Source organism: Schistocerca nitens, chromosome 2, assembly GCF_023898315.1.
Source record: "Schistocerca nitens isolate TAMUIC-IGC-003100 chromosome 2, iqSchNite1.1, whole genome shotgun sequence".
Lineage (NCBI taxonomy): Eukaryota > Metazoa > Arthropoda > Insecta > Orthoptera > Acrididae > Schistocerca > Schistocerca nitens.
In genome coordinates this window covers 867,372,806-867,399,085 of record NC_064615.1, presented here as the reverse complement: position 1 = coordinate 867,399,085, position 26,280 = coordinate 867,372,806, and the positions used below count along the sequence as shown (strand labels likewise).

At 41.4% G+C, this 26,280-nt stretch overlaps 1 protein-coding gene and 1 pseudogene across 5 annotated transcripts in view; both read right to left on the bottom strand.

Annotated features, from left to right (window-relative positions):
* Positions 1-26,280, bottom strand: part of LOC126237143 (matrix metalloproteinase-24) — a 169,375-nt gene that overhangs the window by 27,721 nt on the left and 115,374 nt on the right. Inside the window, exons 4-9 of one of the 5 annotated variants that reach the window (XM_049946974.1) lie at positions 23,099-23,410; positions 19,798-19,946; positions 17,137-17,611; positions 15,100-15,278; positions 13,434-13,587; positions 5,891-8,607 (exon numbers count right to left, since the gene is read on the bottom strand). In XM_049946974.1, coding sequence (XP_049802931.1) covers positions 8,462-8,607; positions 13,434-13,587; positions 15,100-15,278; positions 17,137-17,611; positions 19,798-19,946; positions 23,099-23,410 — 1,415 coding nt within the window. In that variant the 3' untranslated portion in view covers positions 5,891-8,461. Of the gene's footprint in view, positions 1-5,890; positions 8,843-13,433; positions 13,588-15,099; positions 15,279-17,136; positions 17,612-19,797; positions 19,947-23,098; positions 23,411-26,280 lie in introns of those variants that run through there. The other 4 variants (XM_049946976.1, XM_049946977.1, XM_049946978.1 and 1 more) reach the window with 4 other exon arrangements.
* Positions 18,252-18,370, bottom strand: LOC126238141 (5S ribosomal RNA; annotated as a pseudogene).

The following is a 26,280-nucleotide window of genomic DNA, read 5'->3' as shown; positions in this document are numbered from 1 at the left end:
GGTAGAGAGAGATCGCCCACTCGACACCAAAGCGTGATATATTTTAGCTCTATGTACTATACTGATTCCTACTGGCAGGTTACAAATGTCTAAGACTCACAGAAGTGTACATTGGTCCTGTTAAATGGTAAAAGTTATAAATCTAAAGTTTTACCTTCCAGGCCCAACATTTCTCACGCTAAATTTATCAGAGCACTTGACACAACTTTAGGTGAGGAGGTACAGTCAAAGTTGCTATTATACACTGAAGAGCCAAAGAAACTGGTACACCTGCCTAATATCGTGTAGGGCCCCGCGAGCACGCATAAGTGCCGTAATACGATGTGGCATGGACTCGACTAATGTCTGAAGTAGTGCTGGAGGGAACTTACTCCATGAATCCTGCAGGGCTGTCCATAAATCTCTAAGAGTATGAGGGGGTGGAGAACTCTTCTGAACAGCACGTTGCAAGGCACCCCAGTTATACTAAATAATATTCATGTCTGGAGAGTTTGGGACTAGCAGAAGTGTTTAAACACAGAAGAGTGCACCTGGAGCCACTCAGTAGCAATTCTGGACATTTGGGGTGTCACATTATCGTGCTGGAATTGTCCAAGTCCGTCGGAATGCACAATGGACGTGAATGGATGCAGGTGATCAGACAGGATGCTTACGTACGTGTCACATGTCAGAGTCGTACCTAGACGTATCAGGGGTACCATATCACCCGCCCCACGACATTACAGAGGCTCCACCAGCTTGAACAGTCCCCTGCTGATATGCAGGGTCCATGGATTTATGAGGTTGTCTCCATACCCATACACGTCCATCTTCTCGACACAACTTTAACCAAGACTGATCTGACCAGGCAACATGTTTCCAGTCATCAACAGTCTAATGTCAGTACTAACGAGCTCAGGCGAGGCGTAAAGCTTTGTGTTGTGCAGTCATCAAGGGTGCAAGAGTGGGCCTTCGGCTCTGGAAGCCCATATCGTTGATGTTTCATTGGATGGTTTGCACTCTGACACCTGTTGATGGCACAGCATTGAAATCTGCAGTATTTTGCGGAAAGGTCGCAGTTCTGTCACGTTGAACGATTCTCTTCAGTCGTCGTTGGTCACGGTCTTGCAGTATCTTTCTCCAGCCGCAGCGATGTCGGAAATTTGATGTCTTACCGGATTTCTGATAATCACGCTATATTCGTGAAATGGTCGAATGGGAAAATCTCCACATCATCGCTACCTTGGAGATGCTGTGCCCCTTCGCTTGTACACAGACTAAAACACCACGTTCAAACTCACTTAAATCTTGATAACCTGCCATTGTAGCAGCAGTAACCGGCCTAACAACTACGTCAGACTCTTGTTCTCTTATATAGGCCTTGCTGACCGCAGCGTCGTATTCTGCCTGTTTACATATCTCTGTATTTAAATACGAATGCCTGTACCAGTTTCTTTGGCACCTCGGTGTATGTGGGTGGTGTTTTGATTGCCACAAAAACCTGGGAGGAGCACATAGAATCACTGCAGAGAGTATTGGAAAAACCCAAGGAAAAGATGTTTTAAGTTCGAGCAGGCGCATTTCCGTTGTGTTGAACTAATATTTATGGGCCACTTAATCAGTAATTATGGTATTATCCCGAATCCTAAGAAAATAGATGCTATCATGAAATGTGCAGAATCTAGGCCTAGAATACATTTAAAATATTTCTCAACCTGGTCAGATTTTGTGTACCAATGGATCAATTACTGAAATATGTTTGGAAATGGAAATAGACTGAAGAGTGTAAGGAGTAATTCTAGAGAATAAAATAAATGATTTGAGACTCGAATATTTTGGCCAACCTGAATTCACCAAGGAATTACATACAGTAACAGGTGCCTTGGATATGGGACTGAAGCTGAGGATATCAGCTTGAAAAGGTTGAAAATCCAGTAGGTGGACACAATAGCATTCACTAATCGTTTGGTCTAGCATTGTGAATGTTCCTATTTGGTCACAGAAAAAGAAACGTTCACAATGACCTGAGTTTTGAAGAAATTCCAAATTTGTTAGTTAGACACTAAATGATAGTTCACTCAGACTGTATAGTCATGCACAGCCCGTTACAAAATAGTTGCTTAACTTGATGAATGTAATTGTTACAACAGTTTAACATTCACATAGTACATACAAGTAGTGAAATCAATAAAGTAGCTTATGCATTATTTAAATTGCCTACAGGGACAGAAAGTAATACTAATTTTTCGATACATGAAATTTGGGTATAGTTTTCTGAAAGTAGTTGAGTAAATCAAAGAACTGAAAGAACTGGTGCTTAAAATTAAAGAAAAACGGGGGGTCGGCCCACAGGTTAGAATAGCTGTTTGTAGAAGTTTCTGGCAAGCACTGGAATCTGGTTTCTGAAAGAAATTTTTGCAGTGAAAATGGTTCAAATGGCTCTGAGCACTATGGGACTCAACTGCTGAGGTCATTAGTCCCCTAGAACTTAGAACTAGTTAAACCTAACTAACCTAAGGACATCACAAACATCCATGCCCGAGGCAGGATTCGAACCTGCGACCGTAGCGGTCCTGCAGTTCCAGACTGCAGCGCCTTTAACCGCACGGCCACTTCGGCTGGCCTTTTGCAGTGAATGAGGCTGTATTGTTCACTAGAATAAACCACTGAATATCTTATATAATACTCTTATATAAGGTATACATATGGAGTTTGTGTACATACTGAATACGGTCATTATGGGTCAAAGAAATATATGAGTCACTTAACATAAGTATTACTACTTTTGAGACTTAAGCTGCATTGTTTGACAAGTGAGAAAGGTTTGTAATTTATGTTAGAAGGATAAATGTAATAATCATTGGGTAAAATTCACTCATTAAGCAGTTGCACCTAAACAAATGTGGGGTTCTTTGCTTTAGAGTTATATGGTCTGGTGTACGATAGATATTTGCAGGACGCAAGACACAATCAAAGTTACTGATACTGTATTTTGTAGTTAAAGCAACAAGTGAAATCGTAATACACATCCTGCAGAATGAGTCTTTCCAGAGGTGTGGAAACCATAAAGTTACTAGCAAAAATTTTCAAACTCTTCTCAAGAAGCTAGGTGTAAGCCATGTATTAATTTCAAAGTTTGATCCTAAAGGTAACACATCAGCCTGTGTCACAAGAGTGACTGAAATGTTCTTTTGTGTATCATTAATTAAATCTATAAAAGTGAAATGCAAGCAGATTTCACTACAACATGCAAACACCGTTAACTTTGCGATGTTATCATGCTGCTTAACAACATTTCACAGTTAGTTTCACATTCTCCTTCTTTAAATGAAGTCCAACTCTGGGAATCAAACCTGTTAAACATGCTTCCTCTAAGAATGTTATGTAGTATGTTGTGTATATACAGTGTCCTAGTGATCCTTACTTATTTTTTGTTGGAGTACTACTTTCATAATTATAATACATCATTGTACATTCTAATTTACAACTTGAGCTGTTAAATGCTGGTCTATAATATATTCTTTTCTGTGTTGCTTGTTCACTATGTACTCTATGCTGTACTCTTTCTAGAGCATATCTAATATTTATCTGCTTGTGTTATGTACAATGGAGGTATAGTATTAAACAATGCTGCTTAAATGCTCTTCAGTCAAAAAAACAAGATTGAGGCATGTAATAATTAAAGACAAATAGTTATGTTATAACACTGCTGTTTGGACACACTGAATGATAAAAGTACTGATACGTGACCATTTTAGGTGTTCTGGTAGATGTTCTGGTATCAGAGCAACGTCAGAACTATAGTGCACACAACAAGACAGTATGCCCTAATTCAAATGTGGACAAGCCTGTCAGCCAGCTAATCATTTGGGAAATATCTATGCCTATGTAGAGCACTCAATAATTTACAGCACTTTCTTTCTCACTTCCTGTATATTTATTAATTTATTACCCTAGCTACTTCCCTTGTGTTCATCTACTCTAAAGGGGAAAATGTCTCCCCTCTTAGGTAAGGAGAACAACTAAAGATTGTGTTCAACATCAAGGTCATTAGAAACTAATTTCATATCAATTGGTCAAGGTATTTTAGCAATGTTGCCTGAACTGATTCAAGGAAATAATAGAAAATGAAAACAGGATGGCCATGCAGAAATATGATCATGTGGAAAGCTGAGTGACATTCTTTCCAAATGTGAGACCACCTTGATCAGTCATTTTGTTGTTGTTAATTCAAGCCCTTACTATTATGTCTTTTAGTTCTCCTTGTGCAGAATTGTGCCCTGTGCTTGCTGCTTCTATTCCAGATTATCATTTGTAACTTTTCAGCTTTGCCTGGCACAAGTTCAAGAAAGGTTTATTGCTTGCTAGGTATGGTCTGAATAATATTCTGAAGCAGCAGTCTCTCAGGTGACTATTATGAAAGAATGGTTGACAGAAAACTCCTCTTCATGAACTTCAGCCTACTTTTCTCATGCATTTTTGTTTTTGCCTTCAGTGATGTGCCAGTAGTAGTGTTGAACACTTAAGTATAATGTCCCCTATAATTTACCATTTAATTGAGGTTTGGTAAATTTTGTAGTGTATTTTTGTGACAATTAGTACACTAACATCGTGTGTCTCCCTAAACTGACATTTCAAAATTAGTTTTAAAAGCATGTGAAAGAAAACTAAAATTGTTGTTGTTCCTTCAGTAGCAGTGTCACATTTCATGTTCTTTGTACTGTGCTATGTAAACTTTATCCATTGGTTAGCATAAAAATAGTGCTCATATACAAGTAAGATGAGTTCCGAAAATATTTTCCCTTCTTAGCAACATCTCAAAGAGAGTGTTTTATTCTGTTGGAAAAGATCCTCATTCTTTGGTGTATTTTTTCGTACATACAATTATTAAGTTAAATACATATACACACAAATCTGTGCTCAGTACTCTTTTTTTGTAGCCCCAGTGTCCATATATAGACACCTTATATGTATGCATTATGTATCAGTGTTTACACTTCGTAAATCAGGTCGACTTATCAAATACCACTGTGATACAGTACTTCTGTGGAAAAATTATTTACCATGAAAGAAACAGTATGTTAGGTTTTGTGTTATCTGCATTAATACACTGAATTTTTAAGTATACAAAATCATCCACAACACAGGTACATAACTTATTTCATTGTGTTTCTTTGTCTTTATTTTTATTTGAGTAGCAATTTTTCAGATTTTCAACCTGTCCTCAAAATTATTGCAGTTGCTTGATCTATGATGTACTCCAAACTGATTAATTTTGTATGTTAGGTGCTGTGTTATCTGCATTAATACATTTAACATGCAACTGTGGTATAAAGAAAAGATGTAATACTAAGTTAAAAACGTTGTATACTTTCTAACCACAATTTTTTGTGTTTGATTGATTCATCACTATTTACATTTTTACCTTCCATCTCTCAAATCCCTCTAAAGACAATTGTAGAGAGTTATTACCGAAATCCTTGCAAAGATAAACAGTTCATGTTTGAACAACTAAAATGAGCAAGATGTAGATCAGTGTCAAGTGTGTAATGTCTGAATTACATAGCTGGATCTATTTTTTGATGGTTAGTGACTTAGTTCAAGGAGCACTATCAGAAAACTAGCTGTGTGATACTTTTTTATAATTTTTCATGCATACTCTAGGATACTGTACAATGAGCTACAACAAGCAAGTTAGGTAGGTGTGACAACCTGTACTATACAAATAGGTTTTCATTACTGTAATATAAGTAGCACAATTATAAACTGTTTGACTTTCTACAGTACAATCATCAGTTGATGTAAAATGCAGAGATTTGTTTATTGGTTCTATACTGTATTTCGAAATTACTGTGTGACATTAAGCACTATGAGAAAATGAATCTGCAAAGGAAATAAGAAAGATAGATACTTATTTAAATTTTTAACAAAATATTTTATTATATTTTATAATGTACATAACTTTTTAATGAATGACATTTTCACAATAAAAACGTTCATCGCATTATTGTGTCAGGCATAATCTGGCACAGTGGTAATACTGTACCTTGGTTTATTGTGTTTCAGACAACATGTTCGGTGTACAGCTGTTTGCTAAAAATGAAATCTAAAACACTGTTTTTAATCATGGGTTTACTATTGCTTTTCAACTTTTGTGCTCTACTACCAACTTTACAGACATTACATACAGTCAGATTTATTCGTCTGCCGCCCTACTCGTAAATATTGCTTAGTTGGCAACGGCGTTGTTGCAGTCCAGAGCCCACACGCGCTGGTGGAGTGGTATTGTCAGATGCACACAGGACATGTTGTCGGCGCAACTTCTAGGAACATGTGCATTCAGCACAGAGGTTATACACATGAACATATACATAAACAATGCTCTCAAATGCAGGGCCGGACAGTGGCAGAGCTGCAAACCCCGGCTGGCGAAGTGGGACTATGGCCTGTCACAAGAACAACGTTCAACACCTGGAATCTCTCTTTAAGAGGACTCCTCAGAAAACGTCCACCAGGAGACATTGCCTTAGTTACCGCCCCCGAGATCTAGTCCAAACACTATGTCACTGTCCGACCCTGCCCAATCATAACATTACAATGTACAAAACACATTCACACAAACATATACATAATATATATATACAAAAATAATCACAGTTCGTGGTATATTTCATTTCATATGTTTGGATGGAATGCAGAGCAAACTTTGTCCACTTTCTCACCAGGCATGTTTCCCCCACTTTTTATTGTCTCAGATGGGACAAGATTGTGGAATTCCCGATGGTTAATTTTATGTTATTTGTTCTGTAAGGTTACCACTGATTTAATCGCCTTAGACATAAGAATACGTTCTCCAGAGATGCGCAAAGTTTTTGCACTTGAGAGCAAAATATTTTATATGCTGTCCTATTGATTTAAAACTGTTGCGTGGAGTATCCTGGTGAATACGTGAACATTGTTGGCCAACGAGCTGCATTAAAACATGGAGGCGACATAATAGCAAACACTCTCCATTCTTCAACGACCGCTTTCACCCCTCGCTGAAGAGGAGACAAGCAAAGGCACATCTGGCTATTCTCCCCAGTTAATATGTTTCCCCCTGAGTTTCCAGAGGCACTGCTACCTCAATCCTGAGTAGAGCACTTAAAAACCCGTTCATCGTCCCTTATAGGAGCATGTTGTGCTTCTTAGAATCCGACTGAGAATTACCGGTATGGAACTGAGCACTCTTCATACACGTACTTGCGCTGTCTTCCTCTCTTAGTAAGCATTTTTCGTATTCCCTACAACAACTTCAAACACATCGGCTCATACTATTGAAATATATGTATACTGTTTTCTGGGAAAAACATAAAAGTAAACATTTGTGTTTGCACTGATCCTTCACGCTATTCGTTTCTTGACTAGCTTCAACAGACGTTGCTGAGCTGTAAACATGAACTCTCACGCTACAAAGCGTCATGGAATGATTAAGGCACAACTGTGAAGATTTTCTGTTCCGCAGAACTTAAATATTCAGAAACTAGTTTATATATTTTCCTCGAAATTACTTAACTCATACAAAGTTTACAATAACCACTGTAGTATTAAAAATCTTCCTGAGAATTTCGAAATGGTCCTTCTTCTCTACAGTTACCGGATTTGACTTTTCTAACTCTGTAACGTCCGCAGCAGCAGACTTATGAGATGAGTAATCTCGTGATCCGTGTCTGAAATAAGTAAGGATCCATTCAGTATATTACAAAAGTGATAGTAATGAGGCACAGGATATTTCTGGGACGGAGAATTTTGTACTTAGTCTTGTCTCCAGCATGCGTTAGTAGTTTCAGTTGTGATCATTTACAGATGTGACGGGTCAGTGCATTATTTTCATCTTTTACGGGTAACAACGTGAAAAATCTGCAGCGAATCAAGTAAGTCGAGGAGCCTTCCATAATATGTATTGGTTTACTTAGTGCCGAGTATCATCTACAGCCATATTAATATAAAGCTAAGCAGTTTGTATTGAATTATTGTCATATTTACATAGTAAAATAAATGTTTGTTGCCACTCTGTTCGGAAGCTCTTCGTTTAACTCCTTGACTCACTTCATCGCCCATCTACTAAGTATCCAGATCCACTCCAAGTGCATTGTGATTGTTACATAAGTGCTCAGAACCGACACAACATGCTCGATGCTTTTTACACTTACAAAAACAGTGACTCTTTACACCTTACCCCGAGAGGGTTACCAAGTCTCTTTTATCTTCAGTCGTGGCCATCTCAAGCATGACGATCCATCGTCATGCTGAACTGAGAACAAACTTCGTAGTTCACAGCCGACTTCTTGTTGGCGCAAGAAAGATGTTGTAAATAAATTAACTTACAGACTAGTGAGAGGAAAGGGAGGGTATCGTGTGGTGGTGATGGTGCTGTGGTAGAGAGACAGTTGTCGTGCGATCCGTGACGTCTGTGCAAGTGGCAATGTGCAGCCGAGATGTGCTAGTGCGTCAGCAGATGTCCGGGCATCGCCGCGAGGAGCGCTGCCGTCGCCGTGATTGCCACAATGACCGGCAGGGGCGCCTTCGTCGCTGCCTGGTTACCAAGGTTGGCCCTGGTGTCTCGTGGTGGCTCCACGTTGCTATCGTCTGCGTATGACACACGATCACAACACATGACTCGTGACTCTCATTAAAAGCGAAAGGACCGCCAGCGGTCCTCTCGAACAACCCCCTCTCTGTCTGTCTGTCTCTGTCTCTCACTTCCCGTTTTGCATCTCTTTGTAGCGCCAAACGCTTGCAAATGTTCAGTCGATGTTATTTTCATGGCACTGAGAATTTCTTTACTTAACAACAGGGCGTTCCAGTCCTGCATAAGTTGCGTCTGGAAATTAGAAAAATGAGCCTGTTTTATGTGTACGAGTTACTGCCCGTGTTTTTTTTCTGTTTTGTTGTTGTTTTTGTTCTAGTTGTTCCGGAGCATTCCTCCGAGTATGAAGTTCTGTTACTAGTGTGTAAGTGCGACTAGTGTTCGATTTGTTTATGTGCGGGTGACACAAAGAAAGAATAAGACGAAAAGAATGTGCAACAGACTATGTTCAGATGCACGAACATATAACGTACATGAAACTAAACACACAACAGAATTGTGAAACCATGCATTTGGGGCCGATTAATGACGTAAGAAAATTTCCCATTTAGAATCTGGGATGATTGTAGAATATGAAATTAAATGTAACAAAAGTTTTCATCGTATATATTAAATACATCTCTCCTACACACGAAATGTTAACACACTAGTTTCACAGCATTTATAAAACTCTTGCAACGTTTGAAACAAAAACATTATACACTACCGAATAATTCTAATATCATTCCCTGTAAAGCCTCTCGAAATCACCTACCCCTCCTCCCTCCTAGTAAAGCATTTCTGAATGATTTTCAACGAACAACTGACGTTAACTAATGTGAAAACAAAATTTTCGCAAACAGCAAACTCCTACCTTACATATTTCTGTAGAGCATGATTTCTATTCCGGTCCCAAGTGCATAATTCAACCTGTTACTGCATTATACACACAAGGAACACAACACATACAACAAATAAAAGGAAATTAGTATATACACAACATTTAAAGAGTAAGTAATACGTCTATCCCTCTGAGTAGAACCAGTGTTAGTACTAACGGGAAAATTGTTAAGTAAAACACACTCGTGCTTCTAAGAGAGGCCAGTATTTACTTATTGGCTGGACAGTCATCTCCACTACAATATCTGAAAAAAGATTCTCATACCCTGTCAAGAAAAAGATGATATACTGAGTGTTCGCCGCCAAGTGATGACTGATTAATCCATTGCTACTACTTGTTTCGAACGGATTACGTTACCCACGATTGTAATGTTTGTTATTGTCGACTGTGTAGACCCAATCAGAAGAACACGAAAATTTCCGTGAAATTCACGACTTCAAGGGAACAGATGTTTCTGATAAACTACATATTCTCCCCCACATGCATCTGCACAATTAATGTTAAAACCTTTTGCAGTTACGAAATGAAAATTCTCTCACTTCATTGGGTAATTTGTCTTTTATTAAATAATAAAGGATTCTTCTGATAACTATTAGCTACAGAATCGTTCCATATTTTCAGTTTTACAGACACTTGTTCGCTTTCTTGCGCGGTGTCATGGTTTATTATTAAAACTATCTTTTTATGCATCTTTTTACGACGGAGATGCCTGGGCGTTGTTATGCCATTATACCAGCCGAAAACTGAAATTCTCTAATGTTATGGAATGTATCGCCCAACATTGTATCACTTAGACTGACTGCTCGAAATGAAAGAAAATGCTATAAACATACAGGTAGTTCATCATTTTTTTATATATTGTTCATGCGAAGGCAGTATATCTGATTATTACCCTTTCGTCAGGATGAAAGAAAGTCACACAAGAAGATAATTTCCACAAAAAGTGACTGCATGCATGAAAATAGTGCGACATACAAAGATTCAGAAGAAAGACTTTGTGCTAATAATAGTGTGCTTGTATGATACTTTAATCCGTCTCAAACTCTGGAAGCGCAGTTTTGGAGACAGCATCCCAAGAATCACGAGCACAGAACAGTTTACAGCAACATGCACAAGAATCCACAGACCTCGTGGGACACATCGAGTCCATGAGAGATTCGTGGCATTTGGCTTTAGAAAATAAATAACCAATATGGCAAGATTTCGGGGTTATTGTAACGAGTAAACCGTTTCGAAAATTTTCGACCTCTATTCTGCAGTCAAATTCGAATGCTGACTTCGGCAGTAAAAATTCTGGTGAGATGCTGCTTAAAAACGATTTTCAATTCAAAGAACTATTTTTTCTTCTTATCATTCTTATGAACACCAACGATTATTCTGATTATAAAAAAATTGAAACATAGTCAAGGAACTGTGGAAAAACCACAAGTAATTCATTTATTCGATTTTTGCTAAGTATGATCAAAGATGTTATTGGAACTGTGAAGCGTGTGATAGTATAAATTTTGAAACAGAACATCATGGTTTGTATTTCATTATTAGGTATGGTCTCTTTGTGTATCTGTGTATCAAATGTCAGGGTAAGAGATGTATCAAAGTTAGGCATCGAAATATTAAACATGTAAATGATCTACATTTTCGTCTCCAACGAGGTCTTGTTTCATTTCCGTCCTGCCATTGGGTCAGACAGAGAGAGACTTTCAAGAAAGGAGGCCGTCGACTTCAGACTTAAACTGTTCAACATTCCAAGCACGAATATGTTGCTACATGCAGGATGCCAGCCACACTTTTAGAACACATGCTTAGTTATGTGTTAAGTAACTGTAAGTAAAAAATGTTAATAACTGCCGTGTTAGCAGTCAAACTCTACATGCTGTTGAGAAAGTTGCATCATGCATGTTTAATTATTAGTTAAGAAGTCCAAAACGAAGGCAGCAGTTTGTTTATAGTGTGTGCATGGTTGAAAAGCAAAGTTACGATTCTGGGCACTTGAAAATATCTTGTGCTCTAGAATTCGAAAAGTTTTGTTTTTCATATTTAACCACATATGCATACTGAGAAATAGCATTTGCACATCAACCTTGCACACCGTTAACTTATTTTCTACAACAGACATCAAGTTTTAACATATGAGATCATACTACTGAGAATTCAGCTAAATGAGCATTTGACTTCAGTTTGGACTTCAGGAAGAATTAACAATTGGTATACACTAGTAATACGGAAGTATTATATTATTAGTAATATTAATACTATTAAGAGGGATGAGCGAGGAGCGGCAAAACTACGTTAATGTTAGCTCTCTGTTAGCCTTCTACCAAAAACAATGTTTTTTTAAAAAAATGTTAGTTCTCCTTAGATTATTGTTGTCGTTATCGGTGATAAGTCATCATCCTGTTACGTAAACCGTCATGCTTAAAAAGGTCTCCTAATGCTGCAGAAAAGGACCCGTAAACAAGAGAAATAATTCCTGTTTAATCCTGAATGATGCATCGTATTGAAGGGGCATGGTTCGTTAGCTCAAGGATAATGGCAACAGCATTTTATTTTTCTGCGTGATGGATGTATCGAAACCAGTGTTTGTAACGCCTAGTATATTATTGAGATCATTTACAGGAACAGGCCACTATTTAGATTTTGAAATTCACGTTATTGCCTTACCTGTTTCGAATGTCGTCCGTGTGTGTGCCAAATAAATGTATACCTTCCGTAAAGTGAAGACATTCGCGAGTAGTAAAAAGAAGTTATACACTAGTGATTGGATCCTGTAACTATCTTCATCGGTAACACCAGGCTTTTTTGTGGTTGATGAAATGGTCTTCATTTTCTCCTTTGATACTGAAATGTATTTTCACCGTGAGTGGTTTTCCGAAACAGTGGTTCTACCAAGTAGTTCTACAAGCAGTAAGAAAATTCTAAAACGGGTCCCCAAAACGTCATTTGTTGTCTGCGTAAGAAGTGAACTGCAGCATGAGGAGATTACACTGAAAATTACTGACAGAATACAGAAGATGGATTCAGTGTTCGGTTTCTGAGTCGTCGTTGGGATTACGTCATCTAAATTTCGTACACGGTGCAGTTGGTAGTTCGGGATTTATTCCAGAGAGGGCAGCAGTTGTTGGAAGCCCAGCCAGGCGCCTGTCGTCCAGTTCCAGTAGTCGGAAAACAAAATCGTTGATATGTCTCCTCCTCCATTGAAATAAGGCATTACGTCTTTGTTTGATAAGACAGCTACACTTCGGCAAACAACTTACTATATTAGTCTTACAGTCTTCTGGTCGTAGTAGGCTAACTATAAAATTTCCGCGTCATATTTACTAATTTTGCTATCGCGCCCAGGACTGAAACTTGAAATGGTTTTTTGAATAAATTACAATTTTATTTAAAATTTACGTGAAGATAGTAGCGTTCCGGATCGTAAAGTCAGACGTTGTGAATGTCTTTTCTTTTTTTTTTTCAGAGCGTCTTTTATTATTGCGCTAGTGATGCTTCTGTGGTTCGTATCGTGTGGTAGTAAGGGGCGTCGGAAATAGTCCTCCAGGTCTAGAGGTGCAAAAAAAGTAAGAGATGGCCAACCAGGCGAGTGTCACTAGTACCCACTGCTGACGCGGTGAGTTATTACTTTAGAAATAACGACTGATAAAATTGTAGTGGGATTCTCTAGTATCTGCGAGTCTGTAGCACCACTTAAGAGGAAGTTCGCATCGGCAACAACATCGTCCTATTTGCTTGTTACAGGAGGTGGAGCCCGCGCATAGTACTGTAATGAGCACCAGACCCTGTTAAACGCGAACACCGACACAGAAGCGCGCGGTCCCACCTCCCACGTGACAGTTAACGGTTACGACCGGCGGCGAGCGGGCACGCCTGTCACCTGTCAGCCGCGGTAGTGCACGACTGCGCAGGCGCGCGGCCAGTAGAGGCGCCACCAGCACCTGGGCTCACCTGCGTCTAAGTCGCTGTCCCCCACTTCGCTGTCGCGCTCCGACTGCGGCCGCTCCTCACCCCCCACTCTGTTGTTCCCATCTACTAATTCACCTTTGCAGCCGAACCACCACTTCGACGTCGGCCTCGGGAACTTAGGGTTGGCGTTGTCCACCTGAAAGCAGAAGAAAAACCATATTATCGTACTATATCATGTCCATCATACGTTGAATGTTATGCTGTGTATTCCTCCGCCTTTCTTTCCAGGCCACTAGACTCGGTAAGATGTAACGTAAGGATACATTTATAAAAAAAAAGAAAAAGCACTCCGTCTTCAGGCCACGAGTTGCCTACCGGAACCATCCGACCGCCGTGTCATCCTCAGAGGAGGATGCGGATAGGAGGGGCGTGAGGTCAGCACACCACTCTCCCAGTCGTTGTGATGGTATTCTTGACCGAAGCCGCTACTATTCGGTCGAGTAGCTCCTCAATTGGCATCACGAGGCAACAGCGCATGGCGGCCTGGTCACCCATCCAAGTGCCGACAGCGCCTAACTTCGGTGATCTCACGGGAACCGGTGTAACCACTGCGGCAAGGCCGTTGCCTCAGGATACATTTATGCATTTATAATAATAATAATAATAATAATAATTTCGTGTAGATCAGTGGCCTGGTTAAAGTGTTTCAGTTGGACGGTACTTGGGCGTCATGTATATCCCTAACGGACACAAATCAGTAAAGGGAGACCGCTGGTTAACGTGGAATCCGAACCACGTGTTGGTCTCGGTGAACCTTCACAGCATTGAGAGCTGAAGGCTCGGTTAAAGGGAAGCTGGAATATCCCGCGGTCCAGCTGACGACCAATCGAGGACCGTGTGTTTGTTTACACTAGGGTTGAACGTAGCATAGAAATTGCTACTGTCGGTGATACTCTCCACGAATTGTATACTAGCTCATCAAGGCAGTCACTGGAAAGCTACAGTTTACTGCAAAACAAAGAGCCGTAGCAATTACATCCTCCCTCGGGCATGGGTGTGTGTGTGTTGTCCTTAGTGTAAGTTAAAGTTAGATTAAGTAGTGTGTAAGCTTAGGGACTAATGACCTTAGCAGTTAAGTCCCATAAGATTTCAGACACATTTGAACACTTTTTTTTAAATCAACGCTCAATGTTCTACATGCACGATACAATCAGACACAGCAGAATGATGCAATTAGTTGTAGTGTCATGTGGTGTATTGTTCTTTGCCGCTGTGCATCGCCACAGAACTATCCGTTGTACGTGCAGCCCACAACAATATACGCAGAGTGGGTCTGGACTCTGCTGACAAACTTTCGAATGCTGATCAGAACTGATTGGTGAGTGTTTCAATACAAGTAACCTTTGGTCTCCAGTGCTGAGAGTAATTAGTTGACCTTTTTTATCCCAGTTATCTTTGTAAATACTACAGTGAGGAAACCCAGTAGAACATCATAACATGTACATAAATCACACAGTATGGATCTGAACTGCGCCCTTCATTACAACAAGTTTAAAAGGGTCAAAAATGGGAAAGAGGTTGGAACTTACTGACCTATTTGAAAAACCTCTACTTCGCGAAATTCATTTCGTGAGATTTATGCTGACGAAACGTAAGTAAACTTTGACGTAGACCTTGTATTAATTGAGTGAAACTGGTTCCAACTTACCGCGAAGGACCTGTCGTCAAACCGCCAGTACTGTCCGTTCTTGAAGAAGTAGGTGTATCCGTGGTAGACGGTGGCGGTGTCGATGTTGTTGGGGATGCCCTCCCAGTTGGAGATGGGCTTGGGGTAGATGCTCTTCACGGGGGGCCTCTGGGCCGGGTCGAACTTCCAGAACTTGGTTCCTGGAACAGCCACACGTGCGGTTCAGTACCTGAGGCGGGAGAGATCTAGGGATCGTGAGTTTCAAGCTTGCCGTCTTCAGCACGTGTACCACCTTTGGTCTAGAGACAGATCACGAGAATCTAGTAGAACTAACTCTAGTTAGCCTGATTATCAAACTCTCTGAGTTATGTTTATCAACAAGGAGATTGTGTTTATCAGTGTAGTCTCGCCTGTCATTCTGTGGAGCTCGTGGGCATTGTTACAAGTAATGTAGCGTGAATTGCGATTGCAACAAGAATATTAACAATCACATTCAGTTTTCATGGTAGTCACAGTGATTATTCTTGGAAAATCTAAACTGTGAATGAATGGAAAACTTCGTGACAGAATCCATCTGCTGTACTATTAACTGCATTTTTACTTCGCCAATGTGTATTTGTAACTACAATTTCATCACCAGGACTTCATATATATGAATGAGTAATAGTGTAACAAACATGTAGAAGTTACTTCATTTTATTGTCAAACACAGCAAAAATCAGCAAAATTCGCTGATGCGCTTCTTTCGAGTGTTGACACTGCAGCGAAGATCCTTACTTAAGAACTGGAACCCTGGCAGTGAAAATGCACTTCGTTATGTACACTGGCAAAGTGAAACTGTTATTAGTAAGGCAGCAGACGGATTTTGTTATTAGGTTTTCAAACCATACGCACTATCTCACTCTACAGTGGAATACTTTCGTAGAAATTAGATAAATTTTAAGAATGGGAAGGTGTGTGTGTTTGTGTGTGTGTGAGTATGTGTGTGTGTGTGTGTGTGTTTGTGTGTGTGTGTGTGTGTGTGTGCAATATACTTCTTAACTGTTCTCTGAGGATCAGCGACCCTAATATTATCGTAAATGATCGTAGTAGAGGTATTAGTTTTAGTAACATAAGTGTCAGTAACAGTAGTTACTGCAGAAAAACCAAGGTTGTCATTGCAGTAGTAGTAGGCCCTTTATACTAGTAATAATGTTTTTTGTTATTGTAGTAGTGGTATATAGTGTCGTAATAGAACTGATATCAGCAGGTGATAAGAGTAACTACAAATTTAGTGAAAACAGACTGAAATAACGAAAACCCGTGGCCCTTTTTCTGTCACAACAGAGAAACACCTGAATGAAAGTGGAAAAAGATGCCATAGGATAACTACATGTAGAGTAACATGCATGTGGCCGCCTTAATGATTGAGCTATAATAATAGAAACGAACAGAGATAAGGAAGACTAGCATGATAGACTCTGTACGCTTAGTTCAATATTTATAAGAGAAAAAGGAACAGATTATCATAAATATTCACATAAATGTACATTTATATGTAATAGACCATTGCTGTCATCAACAAATTGGACTTGAATGAATAGATATTCGCAAATAAACAGATAAAATTTTCTCTCTTTTAAGGATTAGAGCAATAAACTTAACGAAGAAAAAATAAGCTATGCAGCAGCAGTTTCATTTCCTTACCCGTACGAAGTATTAATGTTTTGGGCACAGTATGGGGGCCGCGCGGGATTAGCCGAGCGGTCTCAGCCGCTGCAGTCATGGACTGTGCGGCTGATCCCGGGGGAGGTTCGAGTCCTCCCTCGAGCATGGGTGTGTGTGTTTTTCCTTAGGATCATTTAGGTTAAGTAGTGTGTAAGCTTAGGGACTGATGACCTTAGCAGTTAAGTCCCATAAGATTTCACACGCATTTGAACACAGTATCTGGCGGAGTTCAAAGGGGGGTTGATGACGACACATATCGGTAAGAAACATGTAACCATTAGTGATGCAGGAATGATCTCTAGCTCGCTGACACTCAGCTCCCTCCCCGAGCAGATGCTGGCCCTCACTCACCCTTGTAGAAGTAGATCTTGCCGTTGCCGGTCCAGACGACGGCAGCGTCGATGTTGTCGGGGATGCCGGTGAAGCCCTCCGAGATGAGCTTGGGGTAGTCGCCGTCCATCCGCTTGCCCACGTAGCGCCAGTAGTGCGGCCCCTTGAAGAAGTACGTCTTGCCGTTGCGGTAGGTGAAGGCGGCGTCGATGTCTCCGGGCAGCCCCTGCCAGGAGTCGGAGATCTTGCGCGGGTAGCCCGCCGCGACGCCGTCGTCGGTCAGCTTCCAGTAGAGGTCGCCCTTGAAGACGTAGTGCGTGTCCTCCTCGGCGCGGAAGATGGTGTCCACGGAAGCGTTCTTGCAGAGCGTGCCGCCGCTGCCGGAGGCGGTGGGCACCTTGGGCTGCTTGGGGGTGTTGTCCGAGCCGCTGCTGCTGCCGTCACTGCCGCCACCGCTGCTGCCTCCGGAGCCGCGAGTCTTCTTGCCGTACAGTTTCTGCACAAATACGAGTGTCGCTCAATCTTTATTTCTTTCTTTCTTTTACTACTGCCTTAATTCCGCATTGTGCGCAGGGTCGGCAGGGATAAGTACGGATTTGGTATGGTGAATTTTAAGGGGTGGCCGGATGCCCTTTCTGCCGCCACCCCATACCCCCGGAATTAGTGGACACCAGCTGTCTGCGTCTAGTATAAATCGTTTCAAACGTCTGCGAGTAGTGTAACTGAGACGGAATGTGGGGACCACCCCGGTATTCCCTAATTAGGATGTGGAAAACCGCCTAAAACCACATCCAGGCTGGCCGGCACACCGGCCGTCGTTGTTAATCCGCCGGGCGGATTCGATCCGGGGCCGGCGCCCCTACCCGAGTCCAGGAAGCAGCGCGTTAGCGCTCTCGGCTATCCTGGCGGGTAAATACGAGTGTCGCTCAATATGATTCTCTAAACTTTTACCTACTCTCCTTCGCCTAGCCGAAATGTTATAGCAAGCGATTCCAATTAAACTAAAAACCAAACCTTGTGCGAACAGGGCTCGGAAGGACCAACGGTATCGACCGAACGCCGTGTCATCCTCAGGCGATAAGCGTCACTGGATACGGATATTAGAGCTTCAACGGATATGGCTGAGTGCACCCGCTTGCCCACAGCACTCGGCAGACCCGGGAGGTCACCCATCCAAGTGCTAGCCAAGCTCGATAGCGCTTAACTTCGGAGATCTGACGAGAACCGGTGTTAGCACTGCAGCAAGGCCGTTGGCTAAAGGATTCCATTTAATGACAACAAAAACTGACAGGACTACTGACTGCCAGGCTTGCGTTGGGGACCCCATTTGTATGCCATATTGAACAGGAGAAACTTGTACATAGGACTGTTCGCTATTGTAATCGCCTTAGCCAGTTTCTGCTTGCAGGAGGAAGGGTTCTTTGTTCACATATCTGTACATTTATATGTAACGGTTCATTGCTATCGTCAAGAAAGCGGGCTTGAATGAATAAATATTCGTAAATTAATAGACAATATGTACTTTCGTAGAAGGACCAGAGCAATAAAGGGTAATGGGCTGGTCTTTCCTTAAACCTTCTAAATGAGTGGAGGTCCGAACCGACTAGGCTGATTTTAAGGCCGAGTATTTTCCCCGTGACGGCCGTTATATCCCGATATCCGTGGCAGAGATATATGTCTAAAACTGCTGCCAGAAAGCAGCGTCTTAGAAAAGTTCTATAAATGGGAATAGGAAATGGCCAACGAAAATGCCTAGTCTCTTCAAGGTAGCTCCTTTTAATATGATTTTCCCTTTGTCATAGCTGTAAAATATTTATATTTACAGACGATTTTTTTCATAGCATACGAAAAGGCAGGAGCCTTCGTAATGTACGTGTGGAGGGTTTGGGAACATTACTGAGGAACTGTGCGAAATAGAAGAAGCGCTGTTTTGCAAAACACTTGTTTCGAGATAAACAAGCCTATGACGGTAACGAGTCACACAGCAGCGTTTGTTGTTTCTACACTTCATTTTAATATAAGAAACAAGGAAATCACAAGTAATGTGTCGTCATGCGCCACCTCATGAAATATCAGCTTGCCATAACAACCAGTATCACGTAAAAAACGACAGCGCCAACCAAGTGATAGTAAAAGGATTGACAGAACTTCAAAAACAAGCGTGGTCGTTCCCCGTTGAGAACGTAGACTGCAGCACTTGCTATAGAATTGTCATACGCATGATTCCATAATTGCCGGCCGATGTGGCCGAGCGGTTCTAGGCGCTTCAGTCTGGACCGCGCGACCGCTACGGTCGACTTTTTTGATTCCATAATTTTACACACAACAATTTTTTAGTAAACGAAAAGTAAATACGTCTGCTGAAGGATAGTAAAACGAGAATAACCAGAGCAAAACTTGTCCATTAAGAGTACTGTAGAAAATATTGAAATTCGCAACAAGAACAAAGACGCTGTCGTTTAAACAGTATTGCTTCACAATGTAGTCGATTATTCACGCTGTTAAGAAAACTATATCACCCATTAGGACACCAAAGTGAGGAAAGTCGCTTAACAAAGAGTCTGTCGGTATGCTTCCTAGTCTGTGTCCCTTTATACAGGCAAAAATGCAATCTGATTTTATTTTGCTGTGTGCACTAAGGTCGATGCGCAACTCCTCGCTGTATGATTGTGAGATACTCACCTGGATACCCAAGATGTCGTCAGCGTCCAACGTAAATGATGGCTCGTATCCTCGGTAGAAAGGTGCCATCAGGGCCGTCTTGACGTCCGAATGCGACAACCCCAAGGAATGGCCGAATTCGTGAGCCGCCACTTGGAAGAGGTTAGTGCCTGCAATGGACAGATACCTGTCATATCTTCTCAACACACACACACACAGCTACGGCACTTATTTACTTTATTTTACTGCAATGAATATGTGCAAAAGTTAAAATTTTCGTTAACACTTTCTTTATGTTTATTAATTTTTTTAATGTTTTATGTTTGCTGGTTCCTGAATAATGGACACACATTTCTGGACTAAAGCAAGTATCTGCAAATATTTACGAAGATCATTCGTTTTCTAGTACTGGTACCATGATTTGAACTGATGATCTGAGAAAGAGAGATGACACTAAGGGGATTATTGAATAGGGACTGTCCGTTCCAAGGAAAAAAAATTACTACAAAATCGTATGAAGAAAATGATGTTATCACTTTAAAAGGCATTCGTCACATTACAAGAGTAACATTATCGCTCTGAGTCTGGTGTGGTGATGCAGTGGTTGTTTTGGAGGAAACCTATCGTTCCACAATGAAGGAACACAATAGCAGATAGAAGATGGGCTCAGAAGAATCAAGGACAAGGGAGCTCTTAATGCTTCCTGTGTTCAAAAGCTCGAAATAACAAAGCCGCAGTCTGGAATCAAGTTGCAAAACTTCTCTCAGAAACAAGTGTAGGGTCCTACCCGCATTGCTATGACTGAGAGTGCAAGTGGAAGAAAAAAGCAACTTGTAATAACTTAGTTTTGATTTATAAACTCTTGGAGAACAAGCAGCAGGTGACTGGTAAATCCCACCCCTCACGAGTGACCAGATATCGTAGCCATGTAGTGCACCATGTTTGTAAATTGGCCAATTAGCGCACGGATAGTTGTGCACCTGCATGCTTGTTGCTCAACGGTGCAGTGCGCAGTTACTGGATCTCTTCTCTCGTTTTCTGATTCTGTGACGCCACATTCTCATGTGATGGCGGCAAAACAACAGAATTATTTAGACTAGAGAAAATGAGGAACTTGAGACTAAAAATTAGTTCAGGAACTTCAGTAATTAATGAGTGGGCAAATTCGCATATGAGTTTTATGTTTGGCGCGAGTGTGAGTGAAAGATGATAGATAAATAACGACGATCTAGAGCAGGGACTCCCAAAGTGGTCGATATCGACCCCTTGGGGTCGATATCGGTTTCCTAGTGGTCGACATAAACGAAAACTGATTTTGGGGGTCGACGAGGTCTAAAACTCGACCCCTATTAAATTAACACAAGTTCTTATTTAAAACTTTCAAGATAGGTAGGCACTGTATTGTTTATGTTGTGTTACGTGTACTAAAAATAATTAATATTTTTGCAGGAAATATCATTGTTGTAGTAATGTAAAGTCTCAAGTTCGTACAAGATGAAAAACTCGGCAAGTCTGTGTGGACAAGTTTGTGCAAGATATTGAGTTCGAGCGTACGTCTTTCAGGCGCGTTTTGACCTGCTCTCTATTTGACGCTTACGCGATTTAACACGAACGAATTCATGATCAAGTCCAAACATATTACTGATATTTTACTATTTAACGAGCTTGCACTAAAAACTAGAAACTAAACATAGGCCCCCTTATTCATAATAGTCTGCTAACTTAAAGCATTGCTAATTCTCACTCTGTCTTCTTCTATTGACCTAAGTCAGAATGAAAAATAACACTTTGTAGCAGCTGTTTTAAGTTAGCGGACCATTATGAATAAGGGGGTTGATCTTAAAAGTAGGTAATTTGGCCTTGGGGGTCTGAGGTAACAGTTCATTTTGGAAAAGGGGTCACTTGTCCATAATAGTTTGGGGATCCCTGATTTAGAGGATGTCCTAAAAGGGATGGTCATTAATGAGGGATATGACAGAAAGGATCATTCGAAGCAAACGTAGGCTGTGACCACTATGTCATCATTGACATTGTGAAACAATTGTCTTCTATTGCTAGCCCTTCGATTTCCATATTCTGGAAGGAGGTAGTGCGGACCAAAACAAGAAAAAATTTGTCTAGTAACTGTGGTGTCACCGCCAGACACCACACTTGCTAGGTGGTAGCCTTTAAATCGGCCGCGGTCCGCTAGTATACGTCGGACCCGCGTGTCGCCACTGTCAGTGACCGCAGACCGAGCGCCGCCACACGGCAGGTCTAGAGAGACTTACTAGCACTCGCCCCAGTTGTACAGCCGACGTTCATAGTAATGGTTCACTGACAAATACGCTCTCATATTGCCGAGACGATAGTTAGCATAGCCTTCAGCTACGTCATTTGCTACGACCTAGCAAGGCGCCATTACCAGTTATATTGAGCTTATTATAAAACCTGCACCGTCAAGAGCGATGTACACCAATTATGGATTAAAGTTAAGTATTACATCATCTACGTACTTTATTTGCAATTCTCAAGACATTGTCCTGTTCCAGACCTCACGCCAGTCTGCGTGTAATTAAACGCGTGCATTTCGGCCTCCTCTAGCAACACGGTGTTGGCTCTTCTGCCAACACTTCAGTAACCAGGGGCTCTAAAATGCATTCCGAAAGAGCTATGAGCACTTATTCAGTATAAGCGATGTGTTTCACAGTTGCGAATATGAAGTAGTGCTTACAGCTCTTAAAATGTGCATTTGAGACCCCATGTTTATTAGGCGTGTTTTGGTTCGAGTGATCGTTCCTGTCGTATCCCTGAATATTGACCATTCCTCCTGATATACCCTAGATAGGGGTAGAGTTATTTCTCATCGATTTTTGGGAGTCGATAAAAAAGTTACTAATTATGGCTAAGATGACTCTTTAGATTGAAACCAAGTGTTTGTCATCCACAAGGGGAAAGGTGCAAGATGAAGTTGGCCGTTAGCAGCGGCCGGTAATTGGCAAGTAAAAATCCCAGACAGATCCTTCCAGAAGTGATGCAAAAGACATAGTTCAGTTGGTTGTAAAAAGTAACAACATCTTTGTATGTCAACTGTTTTCTTTGGGTGCCGACGTTTTAAAGCACTTACCTGCTCTCTCAACTATTTACTATGTGTTGTTCACAGGTGCACAGGTGCACAGCGGTCAACTACATGAGGAGATTGGAGTTTTTCCGGTTACCAACAGCGCCGTAGGGAGAGGGGTGGGTGAGGGGAGGCAAGGAATTTTACAACAGCGGCTGTTAGTGGCGATGAGCCAGCAAAGCAGGCTGGAGGGACGGGATGTGAAGCGGAAAGTCCACTGACCTCTGTAGCTGTCGATGGTCCAGTGCTCGGCGTCGTCGAAGTGCGCGTCTCCGCCGTAGACGGGGAAGTAGGCGTGGGCCAGGGTGCCTCCGGGCCCGTCGAACGGGTCTCCGTCGCCGTGCTCGCCCTTCTCGAAGCGGATGTCGATGTGCACCTGTTCCGAGCCGCTCTTCACCTGCGTGAAGGTCAGGTCGGTGTAGTCGGACCACACGCCGAACGCCCTGGCCAACTCGCGGTCAACCTTGCCGTGGTTCAGGTTGCTCGGGTACTTGGAGATGCGGTACTTCAGGCTCTTGACACGCCACCGGCTTCCTGCAGAGCCGAACGGGAAACACGTCGTCAGTAACTTACACTCTGCACTCAACTCAGCGCTGCCACGTCCACGAGTTGGTCTACAAGTAACTAATACAAGAGCGACAAAGAAACCGGTGGTATTGTATCTTATTACAAGATTAGTGGTGACCATGTGAAATCTTTTAAGTATGTAGTTGTAATACTAATGTGAGTAGGCTGTTTAGGTTTTTATGTTGGTAACGCCACGTAGCGCTCTGTATGAAAATCACTGACTTGTGCTGTCTGCAGTCTGTGGCTGGTTTGCATTGTTGGAATATTTGCTATTGTAGTGTTGGGCAGCTGGATGTGAACAGCGCGTTGCGCAGTTGGAGGTGAGCCGCCAGCAGTGGTGGATGTGGGGAGAGAGATGGCAGAATTTTGAGAGCGGACGATCTGGACGTGTGTCCGTCAGAAAAAGGAAATTTGTAATACTGGATATCATGAACTGATAGATATATATATGATGACTTTTGAACATTATTAAGGTAAATACATTGTTTGTTCTCTACCTAAATCTTTCATTCGCTAACTATGCCTATCAGTAGTTAGTGCCTTCAGTAGTTAGAATCTTTTATTTAGCTGGCAGTATTGGCGCGCGCTGTATTGCAGTAGTTTGAGTAACGAAGATTTTTGTGAGGTAAGTGATTCATGAAATGTTTAGGTTATTGTTAGTCAGGGCCATTCTTCTGTAGGGATTATTGAAAATCAGATTGCTTTGCGGCAGTTTACTGTTGATCAGAATAAGTAAAGAGAGAAATGTCTGAGTACGTTCAGTTTTGCTCAGCTGTTTGAAAATCAAATAACGTAAGAGGTTTACCAGCACAGTCATTTATAAATTTTTCTAATGGGATGTTTCACTAAGAGGTGACTTGAAATGGAATCATCACATAAAATCGATGTCAGAGGAGGCGAATGGAAGAGTTATATTTGTTGGGAAAGGAAAATGCATACAAGAAGCTAGGACGGTCAGTTCAAGAGTACTGTTGCAGTATTTCGCATCTTTAACAAGCAGGCAGAACAACAGACATGCAACCAATTCACTGTCACGCTGCTAGAATGATAACAGGTAGGTATACTCTACACGAAGGTCTAACAGAAGTTATCTGTAAATTTAAATGGGAATCCCTGAAAGAAAGGCAACATAGTACACGCGAAACCCTACCGGGAAAATTTAGAGAAAATAATTTCGAAGAAGATTGTGCCGCCCTTGTGCTGCCACCATTGTTATGTCACGTAGGGATCACGGTAGTAAGCTATACCGCACAGAGGCACATTGACAGTCATTTTTTCCTTTCTAAGAATGCGATAAAAACTGGAAAGAAAATTTACGGTGTTTGTATGGTGCGCTCTCGACGATGCACTGTGCAGTGCCTTTCGAAACATATAGGTAGGTGTAGATGTAAGGATACTCGCAGGTTTGTTTACAGAAATACATTATTGAATTACTACTCTTTGATGAGTGAAACATCTTCCAATTCTATTGCTAGACGTTATTAATCATATTGTTGCTAACTTACGAGCCTGTTTGCCGACTAAATTACCGACCCTGTTGGACAGTAGAGACGAAATGCAGTATACAGCAGCGAGTGGCCACGTTAGCGTGCTGGCGTGCGACGAGAAGGGGAGAGTCCTCATTACATCTGTTGTGGACAGCCCGGAATCGCGCTCCACAGCTCCTCAGCATCCGCCACTGGCCACTGCTGCCACGTGTCATCGCTGCCCTTCCTCTCTTGTACTCCACACTGTAGCCATTCGCAGCTACCAAAGACCAGGCGTAGTACAATAATCCCACCCTAAAGCGAAATATGAGCTTTTATTTCTTCCTGACTGTTACTTTGGCTCCTTTTTTTCTTCCTTCCCTTTTTATTTTTATTTTTTGCTGCAACTCACTCTACATGTATTTATTGGTTTACATGTTTTACTAGAATTAACACTTACTCAAATTACTTTTAATACTCTACTCGTTCAAGTTTACCATCATCTCGCTATGCTGTACGCCTCATCGCTACCTTGCATTTACTCCCTTTCATATCACACTCCTCAACTTCTGTAATAAATTAACCTGTGCGTAGGTAATGTCATGCTGAATCTGGTGAGGCAGCAACATGGGATCTGAAAGATTTGTACGACAGATATAATGTGGTCTCGAGGCACCGTCGATTATTCGCCTTATTATCACCATTTTTGCATTTATAACTTCATTACTGAGCACATAAACAATTAGAAATTCCTGTCACACCATTCAGAATCCTGAGATAACACCACATCATTTCGTACCCCGCAACCTCAAAGTGTGCAGGACATCGACATAGGAGATTCTGCCGTAGCCTTTCCAATATTCCTGGAATGTTTCGAATCTCAAAACAGAAACTTTCTCTGTTCCTTTTACGTACTTGCTAGTGTCTTATAAAAAAGAGATTTTTACATACTCTTGAAGGAAATAACTGAGAATATAGAAGAAGAATACAGTACATCACCCAGGAAATTTAGGGATGGTTACCGGAATGTATCTAAGTTCTTATCTCGTGCAATTGTTTTACAGATTTCGCGTTCTCTACTTTAAGGTGTTAGTAGAACTGCATATTTTTATATAAGTTTACAGAACAGAGCCGAACAAAGGTTACAGTGTATTTACTAGTCAAATAAATCAAAATAGTAGACGATTAATGATCTGATGTGTGGTGTTGTATTTAGGTGTCCTGTATGCAAACGTTCGTATAAGAGCCCTGAGCCACTTCATGTCCTGATCATGTGAGTTGTCGGTCCTGTTTGGATATGCAGATCGTCAGTGAAGTAGCTTCAGGAAGCCATGCAACAATAAACTGCCGATTTGCTACGTGTATCAGTGT